General features: G+C 46.2%; 7 protein-coding genes across 7 annotated transcripts; 3 read left to right on the forward strand and 4 right to left on the reverse strand.

Annotated features, from left to right (window-relative positions):
* Positions 1-5: 5 nt before the first annotated feature.
* Positions 6-1,909, reverse strand: C7M61_002666 (uncharacterized protein; the record flags this gene model as incomplete). The annotated part of the gene is made up of 3 exons (XM_024858033.1): positions 6-16; positions 526-993; positions 1,435-1,909. The coding sequence occupies 3 exons, from the start codon at positions 1,907-1,909 to the stop codon at positions 6-8; spliced, it is 954 nt and encodes a 317-aa protein (XP_024713959.1).
* Positions 1,910-3,206: 1,297 nt separating this feature from the next.
* On the forward strand, positions 3,207-4,220 carry C7M61_002667 (uncharacterized protein; the record flags this gene model as incomplete). Its single annotated transcript, XM_024858034.1, has 1 exon — positions 3,207-4,220. One exon carries the CDS (start codon positions 3,207-3,209, stop codon positions 4,218-4,220), a length of 1,014 nt encoding a protein of 337 aa, XP_024713960.1.
* Positions 4,221-4,274: 54 nt separating this feature from the next.
* Positions 4,275-7,956, reverse strand: MSN5 (karyopherin; the record flags this gene model as incomplete). The annotated part of the gene is made up of 2 exons (XM_024858035.1): positions 4,275-4,302; positions 4,349-7,956. The coding sequence occupies 2 exons, from the start codon at positions 7,954-7,956 to the stop codon at positions 4,275-4,277; spliced, it is 3,636 nt and encodes a 1,211-aa protein (XP_024713961.1).
* A 556-nt stretch (positions 7,957-8,512) lies between these two features.
* On the reverse strand, positions 8,513-9,409 carry RPF1 (rRNA-binding ribosome biosynthesis protein; the record flags this gene model as incomplete). Its single annotated transcript, XM_024858036.1, has 1 exon — positions 8,513-9,409. The coding sequence occupies one exon, from the start codon at positions 9,407-9,409 to the stop codon at positions 8,513-8,515; it is 897 nt and encodes a 298-aa protein (XP_024713962.1).
* Positions 9,410-9,580: 171 nt separating this feature from the next.
* C7M61_002670 (TFIIH/NER complex subunit) lies at positions 9,581-11,509 on the reverse strand (the record flags this gene model as incomplete). Its single annotated transcript, XM_024858037.1, has 1 exon — positions 9,581-11,509. The coding sequence occupies one exon, from the start codon at positions 11,507-11,509 to the stop codon at positions 9,581-9,583; it is 1,929 nt and encodes a 642-aa protein (XP_024713963.1).
* Positions 11,510-12,353: 844 nt separating this feature from the next.
* On the forward strand, positions 12,354-13,265 carry C7M61_002671 (hydroxyacyl-thioester dehydratase; the record flags this gene model as incomplete). Its single annotated transcript, XM_024858038.1, has 1 exon — positions 12,354-13,265. One exon carries the CDS (start codon positions 12,354-12,356, stop codon positions 13,263-13,265), a length of 912 nt encoding a protein of 303 aa, XP_024713964.1.
* Positions 13,266-13,766: 501 nt separating this feature from the next.
* Positions 13,767-14,618, forward strand: RBT7 (Rbt7p; the record flags this gene model as incomplete). The annotated part of the gene is made up of 1 exon (XM_024858039.1): positions 13,767-14,618. One exon carries the CDS (start codon positions 13,767-13,769, stop codon positions 14,616-14,618), a length of 852 nt encoding a protein of 283 aa, XP_024713965.1.
* Between the last annotated feature and the right edge of the window lie 475 nt (positions 14,619-15,093).

Here is a 15,093-nt window from a genome sequence, read left to right on the forward strand (position 1 = left end):
GTGCTCTATAAAAACCCTTAGAGCATTGGAAGACTACTCCTTACCTCTTGGGTAAAGGTTAGGAACGACAATCAGCGCAAAAAAAAAAAAAAAAAAAAAAAAAAAAGCTACTTCTTCTTACCATTTGTTGTTCCCTAGATTTTTCAACACTATAACCACTTCACTGTACATAAAGTATGAACAGTATAAAAGAGCTCATAAAAGGCACAACAAGGTACACTGTCGCTCCTAAAAAAGTCGAGTAAAGCTCCCTCAAAATAGCACCGCCTGTTTCACGAGCAGGCAAGGCGAAGAATAATATGATGAAAAGGATCAACATAACTACCAAACAAAAAAAATTGGATTGTAGCAAGGACCCCGGGTAACGCGAACTCTTCTTATTCAGCAAACCCTCGCGAAGTGTACCAATTAATTTGTCAATTCCTAGCAACTTTGACAGTTGATTTTGATGCTCCATATATCTCCGCACTTTGAAAAGCATAAGTACAATATCAGTTCTTCTTTCGACGCCCCCTAATGCGAAACCGTGGGCGAAGATGGCAGCCACGTCTTGCACAATATCATTTCCACTTTTGACGCCCCCAGTTTGTGAACCTTGGGCAGCCACGTCATTCTCTTGTTCCTCTTCGCCGCTCGCAAGGAGCTTTTCAATTCTTGATTTGCTGACACCTTCTGAATTACACAGCATTACTGCTTTGATGATCAACTCAGTACACAATTTCGGGGGAACTGTTTCTAGGCGGAAATAGGTGGCCACCAACGAATTCAATTTGTAGTCAATGAAAGAGACTCTTGCTGCTCGGTATAGTAAGTTAAGGAGGTCTGTGAAGCAGATGACACCTCGAACCACTGCAACACCTAACGCCAGTATTGCGAATGACTTATGGAGAGTCACATTGGTGCTTTCCTTCTGTCCATCCTCTTGCTTAGTGGCTCCCTCCTTGTTTTCTTCTTCCCCTGTGTCGAGCACGAAGCGAAGAGCGATGGTGGCGCCTATGGATATGGCACAATTGAGTAGGGGCGCGAATCTGTTTAGAACGCGTTTTAGTATGTACCCGCTTTTGATAGCTGCCAAGTGCCGTTTAACGTTAAAAAACGCTCCAAATGATCTCATAAGTTGAGACCAAAAGCGCAATGGCCTTCTGTTCCAATCTATAATCGAATCAAAGTAAGTTTCTGCATGCGAATGGTACAAAAGAATTCCAAAAACTTCGCTCATGAGTTCCCTAACTTTTGTGGTGCAATATTGAGTGGATGAAAAAAAGATCATGAATTTCGACCATTTGGAAAAGATGTCATCATTTTCATTCTGCCATAACCCTTCATAAGACGGCATCTCTTCCAATGCAGCGACACTCTTCATTTCTGTCTGACTTCGGAATATTGAACTCAAGCCTTTAACATTATCTAACCGGGCAGTAAACTTTAACGCACTAGCCGCAAACTTGGCGATGTTAAGCTTTCTGAGGCCGAAGGCTTCTATAAGAAATTTATATGCCTCACTTTGGTCGTCAGGTCTAGCCTGTGAACTCAGTTGGCTCATAAGACGATATTCGTGTAAAATTTGCTGTCTGTCGAGGTTTTGAGCGTCATAATAGTCTACTAACATCGACATTCCATTCTCATCAAATCTCTCAAGACTTCTCTTAACTTGCTCAGCTGGCCCCTCAAAGTTGTCATCAATCTTCAGCAAATCTTTTAACACGTTAGCTCTATCCTGCAAAAGAGTCTTCATCAGTTGGAACTCCTTTTGCCTAAACCTCTGGAGAATGATGTTCATTTCACGTTCTCTTCTTAAGACGCCACGGATATATTTCCGGAGCCGTTTTCGAGCCTCCTTTTGTCTTCTTTTTTTAAAGACGGCTAAACTGTATCGTCTGCTAAACTCAACATCAGCAGCGAGTAACATTTCGGGGGATTGCCTGCCCCCAGTAGGCGAAATGGGTGGATTGTTGGACCCCATTCCTGATGATCTATTCCCTTCCGGTTCGACGGCATTTGGCGATTCGCCCATACTTGCGAGGACCGGATTTGATGACGTGTGTGCCGCTCTTTGACCGCTGCTCTCACCCCTTAAATCGGTTGCAGAACTGGGATTCCTTCGATTCATGATAGTTGTGCCACAATTGAAGAGGGAGCGGAAAGCGGGCGATTTAAATAGTTTCGCCCCTTCGGTGGCTCTTGCCCGTACAGGTGAAACAGCTTTTTGCAGCCATCCCAATTTGGCTCTCAGGGGTTAATTTGAACAAATTGACACGTCAGCGTATGTTAGGAAGACAATAAATGCTGGAATAAATGGTTGAAGTTTTAATACACCACAATTCGGATGGAGTCGAAATCTGTGGTACATCTCGAACGGTCTAGATGGGTGTGTAAGGATGCAACAAGTAAACGTTTTAGCTTTCACGGAAATAGCGCTTTAAACAAACAAGATTGGAATCTTTCGCCGCTTCTGCAATCAGAGAAGAAAAATGACGTTACCAGTAACACAGCTCTGACGAAAACGATACCAGTTTTTCCAGAAACATTGGTTCTTGTATAGCCATATTGTACACCATCTGCAGCCCGTGCATAAGTCAATCAAGGGCCAGATTCCAATGGAATGAGCGATCTGGTCCGATAAAGGTAACGTATAATATGTGGTGAACCTTCAAACGACATTGAAACACAATTGGCCGAGGTAGGCCAATTCCTCAATTAATTTACATATTCCTTTGTACCATTGATTGTAAGATTCGCATGAACGATGCTTGGCTGTACGTCAAGTTCGAACCTTTCCTGATACACCGTTGAAACAAGCCCCAGGTCAGTAGGAAAAAGTAGTAAAAAGCACTTTGAACAGAAACGGTGCTGCACAAAGAAATAACATATTCTTTCATGAGAACAAAATCAGCATTCCAAAATTCACTGAAATGTATGGATACCTCAAGTACAATTGGTGCTTCCTGCCCACCTGTGCCGCATTAGTCTAGGATCTGCACATCGGTGTTAGAACCATCAACCCCTTTACTCAATCTCAAACATCAGTTATCTCATAATAAAAGTACATTGATAAATTGTCTAATCGTAAAACTCCTTCATTCCATACCTTCCAAATAGACTGGCAGATCGAGGTCGAAGCAGGCGTATGCAAATCATCAAAATGTCCTGCACACGCACCTACTTAAGCAGGCATCTCATCACCCTAGTACCGATAACGACCCTATATGTCCTTTTCTTTCGGATTCTCTCAGGCCGATTTCTCGGACGATGAGCTAGATTCAACCCCTGTGACATCCAAACCACAAAACACCAGTACATCTGAAGCACCGGTGGAGATACCCCCAAAAATACACTCCCTCAGCTCCATCTTGAAGACCCTCCTCAATGTCAGAATCACCTTTGACAATTACAAAACAGCCAATGGCAACATTGTATACAGACGCGAGCTTTTCGACGTGAAACACCAGTGTATGACTGAGGATACCGAGGGTGAAGCTAGTGAAATCAACAAGATCCTACTCGGTTCAGGCGAAGAGCTTGATCTTGAAAAGAACGTGTATGAAGGTGGTTTCAAGCTGTGGGAGTGCTCTTATGATCTTGTTGATGACGTGGCCAAAAAATCTGAGTTGTTGTTCAACAGAAAGTCTGTTTTGGAACTAGGATGCGGCTCTGCTCTACCTTCCTGCTTCATTCTTATGAAATGGCTAGAGCAAAAGAAGTCGGAAAAGACGCTTCTACTTGGCGACTTCAACTACGAAGTTCTTCGTTTGGTCACTGTTCCAAATCTTATAGTGCATTGGGCTTCCACTCTTGATCCTCAAGAACTCGCTGATCTTCAAAATCCAGATATCCCCATGAGGAACGACGAGGTCGAAGTCACTCCACAACTCAGCGAAGCATTCATTGCAGCTCTCGAGAAACAAAAAATCGAAATTCATTGCATCTCAGGCTCTTGGGGGCCATCGTTTGCAGACCTCGTGAAGCCTTTCAAAACCGACTTGATCTTATCCTCTGAAACCATTTATTCCTTGGACACTTTGCCCATATTTATAAAGTTGTTGCTCGACATCATGAACGGGAATAGCTGCCTCGCTCTTGTCGCAGCAAAGTCCTATTACTTTGGCGTTGGCGGCTCGCTTCAAGAGTTTACACAGCGTCTTCCGTCGCCCTTGGCTCACGAGACACAAAATGTGCCAAACTCTCTGCTCAAGAGAGCCATTGTCCAGATCACCACCTAGTTTATTCCTCGCCGAAAAGATTGTTGAGCGCACCATTCTCTGTAAATGGGTCGTTCATGATATCGCCGGCGGCTTTCTTCTTCTTGGTAATCGAGGCCATCTCAAGCTGCTTTTTCCTCATTTTCAACTCGGCATCTTCAGACGACTCCAACTGGTCACTCTTGGAGATACGAACCAACTCAAGCAACGCCATTCTTTGGTGGCGCAAAGATCTGGAACCGACTAAAAGGTTCTCGAAGTTCGAGACATGCAGAGAGGTAATGTTGGGTAAAGTATCCATAAGAACTCTTGCGGGATAGTCGTTCTTCGATCTCAATGCACAGTAGAGGGTGGTAAGCGCCGTCGCAGCTTCGGTGTGAGTCTCCACAAAATAGTCATCAAGCAAAACCTTCAATAAAGAATTCATGAACACATCACAGAGATACTTGTCAACATCATCGTCCTTAAGCACGATGCCGGGTAGGATGTTGCGAGCCACAAGAATGGTATTGAAAGAGCACTTCGTGTCTTTGAGGCTGATAATTCGACAGCAAATCTGCAAAAACGCACCCATAACCTCCTTGTTGGTAGTGACCAACCTCTTGCAAGCGAATTGGGTGTCGGTCATGGACTTGGCGTTGAATTGAGGTATGATGTCCATCAAAAAGCGAACGACTGTAGCAGTAAGCTGTCTAAGCATATGTTCCTCCATCATCTCCTCACTCAAGGTGGCGTCATCTTCATTACCTTGTAGCTGGAGGCCTGTATTGTACACTTTCTCCCATTTATCACCGATCAATTTGTCAATGTCGTAGAGTGCTTTTGGAAGAAGTTCACCCATGAAAACATCCACATATTTGACTGGACAATTCTTCACGACGCTTCTGAGACAGCTGTTGATCATGTGTTTCCAACTGTGGAGGGTAACACCGACGGTGTCGCCGGCTAATGAGTTCCACAAAGACGTCGCGATGTTCGGGATTTCATAAAGGGTATCTTCAAGGTGGGACAAGGAGCCAATGGTGAGAAAAGCGTATTCTCTTGTGTATCTGACGAGATGGCCAACGCTGTCAGCAAAATCTCTCAAGGTCAAAGCAGCTTTAACACTCTCCTCAATGAACATTTCTTTACTTTGGATTGAAACACCTTGTTGCCAGAATCTTTCCAACTTACTGTAACGCAAGAAAGCTTGGACAGACTCTGGAAGATCCTTCCAATTGTCTGGGTTGTGATACGCCTGAATTTGAGCAAGAAGCTGAAGGACATGGGGTATGATCGGAGTGACTCGAGGCTTCCAAAGCCTGAGTAATGCTTGGTACTCCGGAGAGTCATGACTGAGCTTCTCAATGCTGTACTGAATGAAGATACGAGTAGCACGAATAGGGAATATTGACAGCCAGTGCTCTTTGAGCTTGTTTTTGAGGGCCTTGCCCTCCTCGTCCATCTCAGCTTCTAGTAAGTTGCTAGTAGCAGTGATATTTCGTCTCTGGAAGTATTGGGCAATCTCAACAATTCCTAGCCTTTCCATGAACCAATGCAAGTCAGAGAGACCCTTTTCAGTCTCAGGCGCAGACCATGCCATCAAGTCTGGGTCCACAATCTTGGCGAAAAGAGCATCTTTATTCTCAATAGTTGAGCGAGATGCAATGACCAAAAGGAAGGACTTGAACGCCACATTCTCATGATTGCTGACTTTGTTTGAGGCCAAGATGTTGGAAATCACATTCTCGAGCTCGGAGAAAATCTTCTTGAGCGACTCGGGCATGATGTAAGCTAATCTGTTAAGCTCGGTACCACAACTCGTCCTCAAGTCACGAATGAGTTCTTTCTCCTCGTCATCAATATTTGGAGGATATTCAAAGGTAGCTGTTGTCAAGATTTTTTCCAACACCTTGAACATAAGGGGGCTGACATCCTTTAGCAAAGGAGCAAATTGAACCATCGTCTGTACCTGCTTTCTGATAAGCAACGGAGAAGCCAATTGCATAGCTAATAGACGCTCGCCCAAGTCCTCTACGAGGCCATTGAGTCTATTGTTTTTTGCCTCGAAATCTTCCCCATTATACCAAATTCGCCAACGCGATACACCTCTGATGCTGTTTTCAATGATGTTGAATTGTGCAGATCCCCAATTGAAGGGGTCGGACTTTTCTTCCAACTTGGACTGGTTAATGCAGACATTACCCAAATGCGAAGAGAAGAAAGCTTCTAGCCTGCTCTCTAACCACTTGAGACCTTCTTCAGGCTTTTTGCAGACGGTAATACGAACAATGTCTTCATTGAACTTTTTGTAGTTAGAAAGAAAAGAGGATGAATCCAGAGCCAGATCAAAATCAAACTCTAAGAACTTTTTAGACGCATCGTCCTCACCGATCCACTCATAGTTCAAAACTCTGTTAGCTGCAAGCTCCATCAAGTCCATCAAGACATTGACCACAGGCTCTTTGGAGCTTAGTTCGTCAAAGCGTAGTGTCGTCACCCACATTTGCAATGAGAGCCCTGATATTATTAAGCTTGGGTGACTCGTTGTGGTGAGTATAAGACGGAGGTACTCACTCACGTCTGCTTTGTCCCAATCAATTCTATTTTTCGCTGGTAACAGCACGTTGAGGTATTCGCTTAGAGAGACTATCATCTCCACTGTTTTCTTGAGCAAAGCATATGTTTGCTCATCGATGTCATCAGGATCCACTTTAAGCGAATGATAGAATTGCGAAAGTTTTTTGATACCCTCAGCTGTGAAGATGCTGCCAACAAAGAACTCAAAGTCTTCCAGGGTAGGGTATGCCCTGGTGAATAATATATGCAAACAGTCGACGGCAAGAGTTTTGATTTTGACGTCGGACACGGTGAGGATGTTGATTAACGTAGTGAGCACGTTCTCTCCACGCAACACAGAGGGCTGAACCCAGTGGAGACAGGTTTTGAAAGTGCTAAGAATTTTAGGCACGAATGCTTGGGCTGAATGTGATGAAATGTCGTTGTTGGAAAGAACTTCGAGCAAGAAGTTGCTCCATTGGCTGAACCAGCCTTCAGAGACGTACTTGCAGGGCGAGATCCGGGGGTTGGGTTCGTACATCTGATCTAGCACCGATGAAGGATGCACGATGAGCACACTAAGCTGGTTCAAGATGGGCGAACGTTTGTTAGCAACAATGTCGTCCAAAAGGAAAATGTCCTCGAACAACGTTCTGGTGATCACCAATGACAACTCTCTGCACTGTGGATTCTCATTCCAAAGAGCCCATAGATCTGCGTCCATAGAGCTCCAGCCGTCAGCCAAGTCCTCTTCGGAAGCCGGGTTCTGGCTGGAATCGTTCTTCTTCCCGTCAACCTCGCCTTGACGCTCATTCACGTCTTCCCCTTTCACGAGCCAACTGCCCCACACACGCTTGGCCAAGGACGCCCACAAAAAGGCAACCTTCTCCTTCAAGTAATGCGGGTCGTTTTCCGTCGTCTTGCTACATAGCGTGACGATCCACTCTCTCAATGTGCGGACCTTGGCTCGATCAAGCGTATGGAACTTGCTGCTCACCACGTGCTGGAGTAGCGAAAGGCCAAAATGCCTGACTATGCTGTTTCTGCCACTGTCACAAGGCAAGGCGAGTTGATACCCCCAGTAGGGAGCTTCCTCGTTTCGTTTGATACCCTCTAAGAATTCTTGAGCTTCTCTTCGTTGTGCATTGGTCAGTCGCGGTTCATGGATCGCTTCTAACGCCAGAACGATTTGCTTGACGCCAGAAGAGTCCATTGTCATTGTAAAAAAGGGATCTGGCGATTGTTTTGGGATCGAGTCTCGAGGTGCTTTTGCTTCTTATCTGATGATCGGTCTGTGTACCTGAATTGCTAGGCCCTGTACAGAAAAAACACGTTGAAGAAGGATGGATCCTTTGAATAGCGATCGCCAAAAATATAATATACCTATATGTGCTATTCTAAAAAAGACACGGGCGGTGTGGACCTTGCTTTCTCGACTCAATGGTTCTTTTTGATGAACTGCTTCTAGGTCACTTACACGCCTCGCGGGATGGTGAAGGAGGCACGGGTTTTTCTCGGCAAACAAACCATGCAACTCCAGAGCTCTTTGTTTGAGACATGACCGAACGAGCATTTTTTCGGGGCAACTTTTGCTGATGCTGTAGTTTCCACAATTGCAAAACCCAGGCCATGGTCACCACTCAATTTCACATTTCTAAGCCTCCTTTGACCAATTGCATACTGTGAGTGAAAAAATACTGCCAAATCTGCACAATGAAGCAAGTCCCCTAATTGAAAAATCAACCACCGTGCCCCAACACAATTGCCATCTCCACCTAAAGATAGAACTTTCTCTTGTCTTTCTCCATGTCGGCCTTGAACTCCCACTCGATCTCCTCTTTGATGCCCTTTTGCAATCTCCTGAGCTTCAATGTGAACTGAGGCCCTAGCTCTTGGAGACCCACCCTCTCGTTTTCCTTGAACAAGTAACGGTGTCTTCTGAAGAAGATGTAGTCTCTCTGATTATGCAACGTGATGACTTGTCTGCCCTGAATCTCGGGCTGTTTGGGGAAAATCGCCTGGAACAATCTGCCCACCGTCTTACCTAGACGAGTGTTGAAATTGTTCAAGATGAGCTCTGGAATATGCGTGGTGGCCTTACCGTGGCCTCGGATGCCCTTGGATTCCACCAAAGACGACACGGAAAAGTAGAACGTGGGTCCCTCGGGAAGGTGGATAAATGTGATGCCGTTGACCTTCTTCTTATCTTCGTTGATCACAAGAAGGTCGGTGTACTCTCTGTTGGAGCAGAACTCAGCCATCTCCTTCATCAGGTACTCCTTCTTTCTCTTGATGAAAGTAGCGTTGGGCACAAAGTCCATCATCATGTCGGCAAACTCGTAGGCTGCTTTTCTGGCACCAGCGTTGGTGGTGATCAACACCTTGGGGTCTTTCTGGGTTCTGTCAAAAAGCTCAGAAAACTCGTCTTCACCTTCCAACTCGGCTGAAATCGTCTCGTCGTAAACACGCTTGGACTCGATAGTCTCAGGAACATTGGCTGCCAATCTTTCTTCCTTCAACTGGGGGTTCTCTCTTTCCTCTTTGGCTCTGGCAGCACGTGCTTTATGTCTCTCTTTGGCACGCTCATGCTGGATGGCCGCAAACACCTTCTGCCTACGGTGCTTGTTTTTTATTTTTTTCAATGTCTCGGCCGTGGTCTCCTGTTCACTCATGCTGATTTGGTGGTAGGTTTCTTTCCAATCTTTCGCGATGCCCTTCGCATCACCACAATACTGTGTACTGGCTTTCGCAGCCAACCCTCCCCCATAGTATAGACGACAGTTAGGCAAATTAAAAAAGATTCAAATGAATGAAGGCTTAAGAAAATTCAAAAGTTTCAGTGCTTAGGCCTCAAGGGCACGCTTGCCGTTGTCGTTTTTGCCCTCGGCTGCCTCCTTCTGTGAAGCCTTCACCGCAGCTATGTAGTCTGTGCATGCCTTTTGGGTGCTGCTCTTGAGCGGCTGTATGCAATTTTCAAGATCCTTCATCAACTTCTGTTGAAGCTTCTCGTTGTCTTTTGTGTGGGGGCTTTCCTTGATGATGGTGGTGATTTTCAGCTCAAGCGCATCAAGAGCGCTCTGGCAAGAACGCAAATTCGAGAAGAGCTTCTTGAGCTGGCTGGGATTGCCGGAATTCAAGAAAAGGTTCCAAAAATGCAGCAAAAATTCCACAATCGTGACGTTGTACGTGAGAAGTTCCTGGACAACGTCGTTAGGAAGTAGATTCTCTCCAGTTGGGATATTCACCTCCTTGAGGTTGTTGACCGACTTGAACGTCCTGAAGTTGTATTTCACGAGTGCCGTGATGTCAGTAGCAGCTTTCGATATATCGCTGGTCTTGGATTTGTAGACTTCACTAAGATCGTTTCCGCTTGCTGAAGAGTGGAATTCATTGGTTGTCAACAACAGCCCTAGGTCGCCAACTTCAACCTTCTCTTCCTGCTCGGTCTCGTTTCTCTGCTCCTCGAGACTTCTGCGGGCTCTATCGGTCTCGAGATGAAGCTGAAGAAACTGGATGTCTTCGGCCTCGTTCAAATCATTCAAATCGAGCTCTCGCTCATGCTCCTTCACCTCTTCATCTGCCGTTTCTTCATGCTGCTTGCCCAGGGAGTTCATATCGACCATTTTGCTCGAAAGCTTGTTCATGTTCTTCATCAAAATGACCATTTCGTTCTCCCTCTTTGGCTTCTGTCCACCGCCTACTCCGGAGTCGTTTCCGTCGGCATTCTCGTCAGAAAACTTCATGGTGAAATCAGGCAGAAGACCAAGCTTTTGCGAATTGTCCTCCTCGTTGCCGAAAAGATCAAGAAACTTGTTCACCTGGTAGTTCTCCTTCGTGTTGATCTTGTCGGTTTTCTGCTTCTTCGAGGGCTCTTCGCCAGTATCCTCATCCAAATACTTGTCAATCACGACATCCCCTCGAGTGTTCAGAGTATTGATACGGTCGCCTCGAAGACGCCTGAACAACTTGGAGTTGAAGAATCGTGACCAGAACTCACCCTCGTTGAGCTTAGCAGGTACAAGCTCGTCAAAAGCCCGTTTGATCACCGGATACGTCTCGAAAATCTCATTAATCGTCACACGCGTGACGTTGACGTTCACCTGGTTATCGGACGTTGCCACCGGCTTAATGGTGGAAAGCACATTGTAGGGTCCTCTGTGTTGAGATATCTGTAAAGCACAGGTTCGTAGCTGACCAATTCGGCTCGACCAGAACATCATAGGCGAAAGCTTGAACTTGATCACCGACTGCGTGAAAACATTCCGCAAGTTCTTGTCCTCAAGCAAGAGTTTCTGCTGGAGCTTGTGGTTCTTAAGAAGACTCGTATCAGAGAGCGATTTCGGGCTGGAGAAGTCCAACGGGTTTCCTGGTTGAGGCGTGCCTTCCGGAGTGCCGTCTTTTTCCCCTGGACCAGGAGATGCCGTCGCTGTGCTTCTTTCCGACTGAGCAGGACTGTCCTTGATGATGGTCTTCTGACGAGCAATGATCGTTTGGAGAGCGTCCTTCACCGACGTCATGGTCTGGCGGTTATTGAAGCTGAGTTTGATGTCCTTGATATCCGTGCTTGGCGGCTCAGAATAAAATAACTTGAGCACCATCTTGGGAGACGAGTCTGGGGTGGTCTGGAGTTTCGATAGAGCATTGAGTGGAATCTCCAACGACTTATCCTGGTCGATTGCCTTCCACATAAGCTTGGACGGGGCGGTATCCTCGCGGATCTGGACCAAGCCAGAGACCTTGGAAATGACGCAAGCGCCAGAGACAGTGGCCATAGGAAAAGTGGTTGGAACTGAAGAGTGAGCTTGATGTCTGGGTACTGTATGGAGGTGGCCACCGTAAGTTGATGGATTGGATGTGTGATGTTTTTGATTTGGTGGTGGTTTAGGTGTATCTTTTTGTCTAGTATGGAATTGTCGGGGTGTGTATGGTTTTTTTTGTTTTTTGGTGGTGGCGAATATTGGTGTGTGGTGGAGTTGTGGTATGGCTGCGAAGAGATGGAAGTGGTGATCATGCAAAACGATGAAATTGGTGATGAAACTAAGAAGGGAAGAAAAATTCATTGTCGGTTTGAAAGGATTTTAAGGCTGTGAAATTGAGCTCATATGGAGCTCATGGTATTGCTGGGGTTCTTTGATCATGATGCACTGGTACTGCAACCCGCATAATACAAGCCTAAAGGGCCCTCTTTTTTCTTTCTATTTTTCAGCTGATCCAAAAAAGGCCTCATTACTAAGGCTGCAAGACCTGGCCTTTTTCAGAACTACTTCCTCGTGGAATCACTTCCTAAATGGTGGTATTCACATTTTGCATTTGTTGTGTGATCTTCAGCTATTCTCACCAACACCACCACCGAAACGCCAAACATGCAACTTTTTCGATTCCTTAAATCATAAAAAATGAAACCAACAGAATCAGTAGTCTACAATTGCATTCATCCCGTCAAAATATACATCCACCATCAAATTTCCCTTCCCCCAATTCCCTCTCTACCCCAGGTTTTGCACCCAATTCGCGATACACCAAATACCACCTCCATCGTACTTCATCAGATCCATCAAACCCACACAATCGCCTCTCCAAGAGACACAAGACAAAACCTAATCCACACATCCCTTCATGTCATTGGCTCGATGGACGTCCCAGATCAAAAACGCTAGATGGACTTGGGACGACACGGTTTCTCTAGGGCAGCTTAAGCACCTCCGAACCCTTCTCAACGAAATCATTCCTTCCAAAACATGGACACTCTACGGAACGAGTCTCCTTTTCAACAATCAGACAAACGCGTCTTTGGGACTGGACGGATATGACAATTACCAGGCGCCACAGGAGAACGGAAAGCAGCTCTTTGACCGGAGAATGTGGGTTTCAGGAAGCTTGAAGTTCTGGAACACACCAAGGATCGGGGAAAGCCTACGATGCGTTGAACGCGTCCAGCTGGTCAGAAGAGTCGGTGACTCGGTGTTTGTGGCTGTTCTGCGAGAAACAAGGAAGTTGGATTTCGATAGTGAAGTTGAAGGTGGATCCGTCAAAGTCGGCAATGAAAGAACTGGAGACGTGATAGTCAGCGAGCTCCGGTCGTTGGTATACAAATGGAGGGCCGATGTCTCGGAAAAGCCGAACTCTGAAACCAGTGAAAATATTGAAACCAGCTCACCTGTTGCTTCCAAAGAACCCGACCCCGATGCCTCAACAGAACTCACAATATCGGCTTCTCAGGTGTCCCGATTTAGCGCCCTCCAGTACAACCTTCACAAGATCCACTACAACCGTGACTATTGCCTCTCCGAGGGTCTCTCCGATGTCATTGTGCTGGGACCAATGCTCGTGAACATCATGCTACATTACCTTGCGCTGAGGTATCCGAAAGCAGTAATTGAGCTGTTTTCATACCGTATGAGCGAACCGTGCTATGTGGACCGGCCATTGAGGATCAGTATGGAGAATGGCGAGAAATCTGTGGAGATAGCAGTCTGGGAGGGCAGTAAGAAGTTGTGCAACGGCACGGCGAGGAGGCCTTCTTCTTGATTAAAGAGCTAGGGCGACAACCCAAGAATCATTTTCCTTAAAACTGAATAAGAGGTATTACATGATCACGGCGTTGATGCCTCACTGGCCTTGCATATTTATCAACGCTATCGGTTGCAGCCATGCGCAGCTGATGCACGATCCAACCAAGATACAACGCAAAATCAGACAGAACCGGATGTCTAATGACCCCTTCCCCAGCAAACACACCAAAATTTCATATAATAGTGCCGTCCACCCGGTTCAACTTGTCTATTACAATTGCGTTCGCAGCCGTTCCACTAAGCGGCCCTGCCTAAGCCCTGACCCTAATTGCAGCTCACTCAAAGAAGCAAGTGCCGATTGGCCAGGAACCTCAAACCTCCCGAACCTGTTATCTCCACGTGCCTCGGCTACACCGATTCCGTCTGTTGACATACACGTGCGTGCTTGTATGCCCGTCTGCTTCGATTTGCACCCAATCTATAAAAGGCCCCAGCAGGTCGGCTTTTAATTCAGCAAATGCTTAGCCTCCTTACGCTCGCTACCTTAGCAGCAGCAGCCCCTGCTGGCTGTGTCTGCAAGCCTAGACTAGTCTCTAGCTTGGAACACAAGGACCACAGAGTCGAATCGTGTTCTGGTGTCAATGAAGCCAACTACTTCTCGTGCACGGCTCCGGGAAGTGTTTCCCAGGAATCCTGCTGCTACGAGGACTTTGGTGTGATTATGCAAACCCAATTCTGGGACTACAATACGGGTTCCAAAAGCGAGGGCGTCGAGAACGTCTTCACCATCCACGGTCTTTGGGACGACTTGTGTGACGGCTCGTACAACCAGTATTGCAGACCGGAGCTCGAGATCTCCGACTCCGAGAGCCTTGAAGACATCATTGTGAACCAGTTTGGTCGCCAGGACTTGTACAATGTGATGTCGAACTACTGGATCAATACGCAGAACTCAAATGTGGAGAGCGGCTCTCAGCTGCTTTGGGAGCACGAGTACAACAAGCACGGCACGTGTTTCAACACTCTTCGTCCTGAGTGCTTTTCTGGCGACTACAAAAGACACGAAAATGCCATTGCGTACTACCAGAAGACTGTCGAGTTGTGGGAGACCTTGCCCACCTACACTTTCCTTGAGAATGCCGGTATCACCCCCAGCTCTGACCGCTCGTACGCCTTGCTGGACATCGAGGCTGCTTTGGCTGCTGGTCACGACGACAGTAAGGTTTACGTTGGCTGCAGAGATGGGAAACTTTCTGAAATCTGGTACTACTACCATGTCAAGGGCAATGTGCTTACCGGTGAGTACAAGCCAATTGACTCGCTTGGAAACACCCAGTGTCCCGACCAGGTTTGGTATCTCCCCAAGTAATGCATGCACTAATTCAAGCATTCAAGTCCATTTGAAGAGCAACGAGTTGGCAACGACTTGAGCATATAATATCAATTATACAAAAGGTTACGAATTGAAGTCGCAGAGAATGGCGCAAGAAATTATGTCTCTTCTAAGATGATACTCAAATCGTATCAAACCTCAAAGGACACTCGTAATCGTAATTTGATGTTCAATTGATTGCAGGACAGCGAAGAGTAATACGGTCATGGCAGCTCCTCCAATTTCCTTTCTCGATCTAAGTATCCTCTACAAAAGCATTTTTTTTTTTTTTATATATTTTGGGGTGGGGGTCCCGCCGAAGCGAGCTATGTATAAGTAGTCTATAAGCATCCTATGTACAAGCCAAAAAAGTCGAATGGGCCGTGGCGTCCGCCTATGTACAAGTGGCCCACCGAATAAAAAAAGATCCAAAAACGAAGTGAAATTTAAGGAACGGCGAGTTTCGGGTTAA

This window comes from Candidozyma pseudohaemuli, assembly GCF_003013735.1.
Source record: "Candidozyma pseudohaemuli strain B12108 chromosome Unknown scaffold00005, whole genome shotgun sequence".
Taxonomy (NCBI): Eukaryota; Fungi; Ascomycota; class Pichiomycetes; order Serinales; family Metschnikowiaceae; genus Candidozyma; species Candidozyma pseudohaemuli.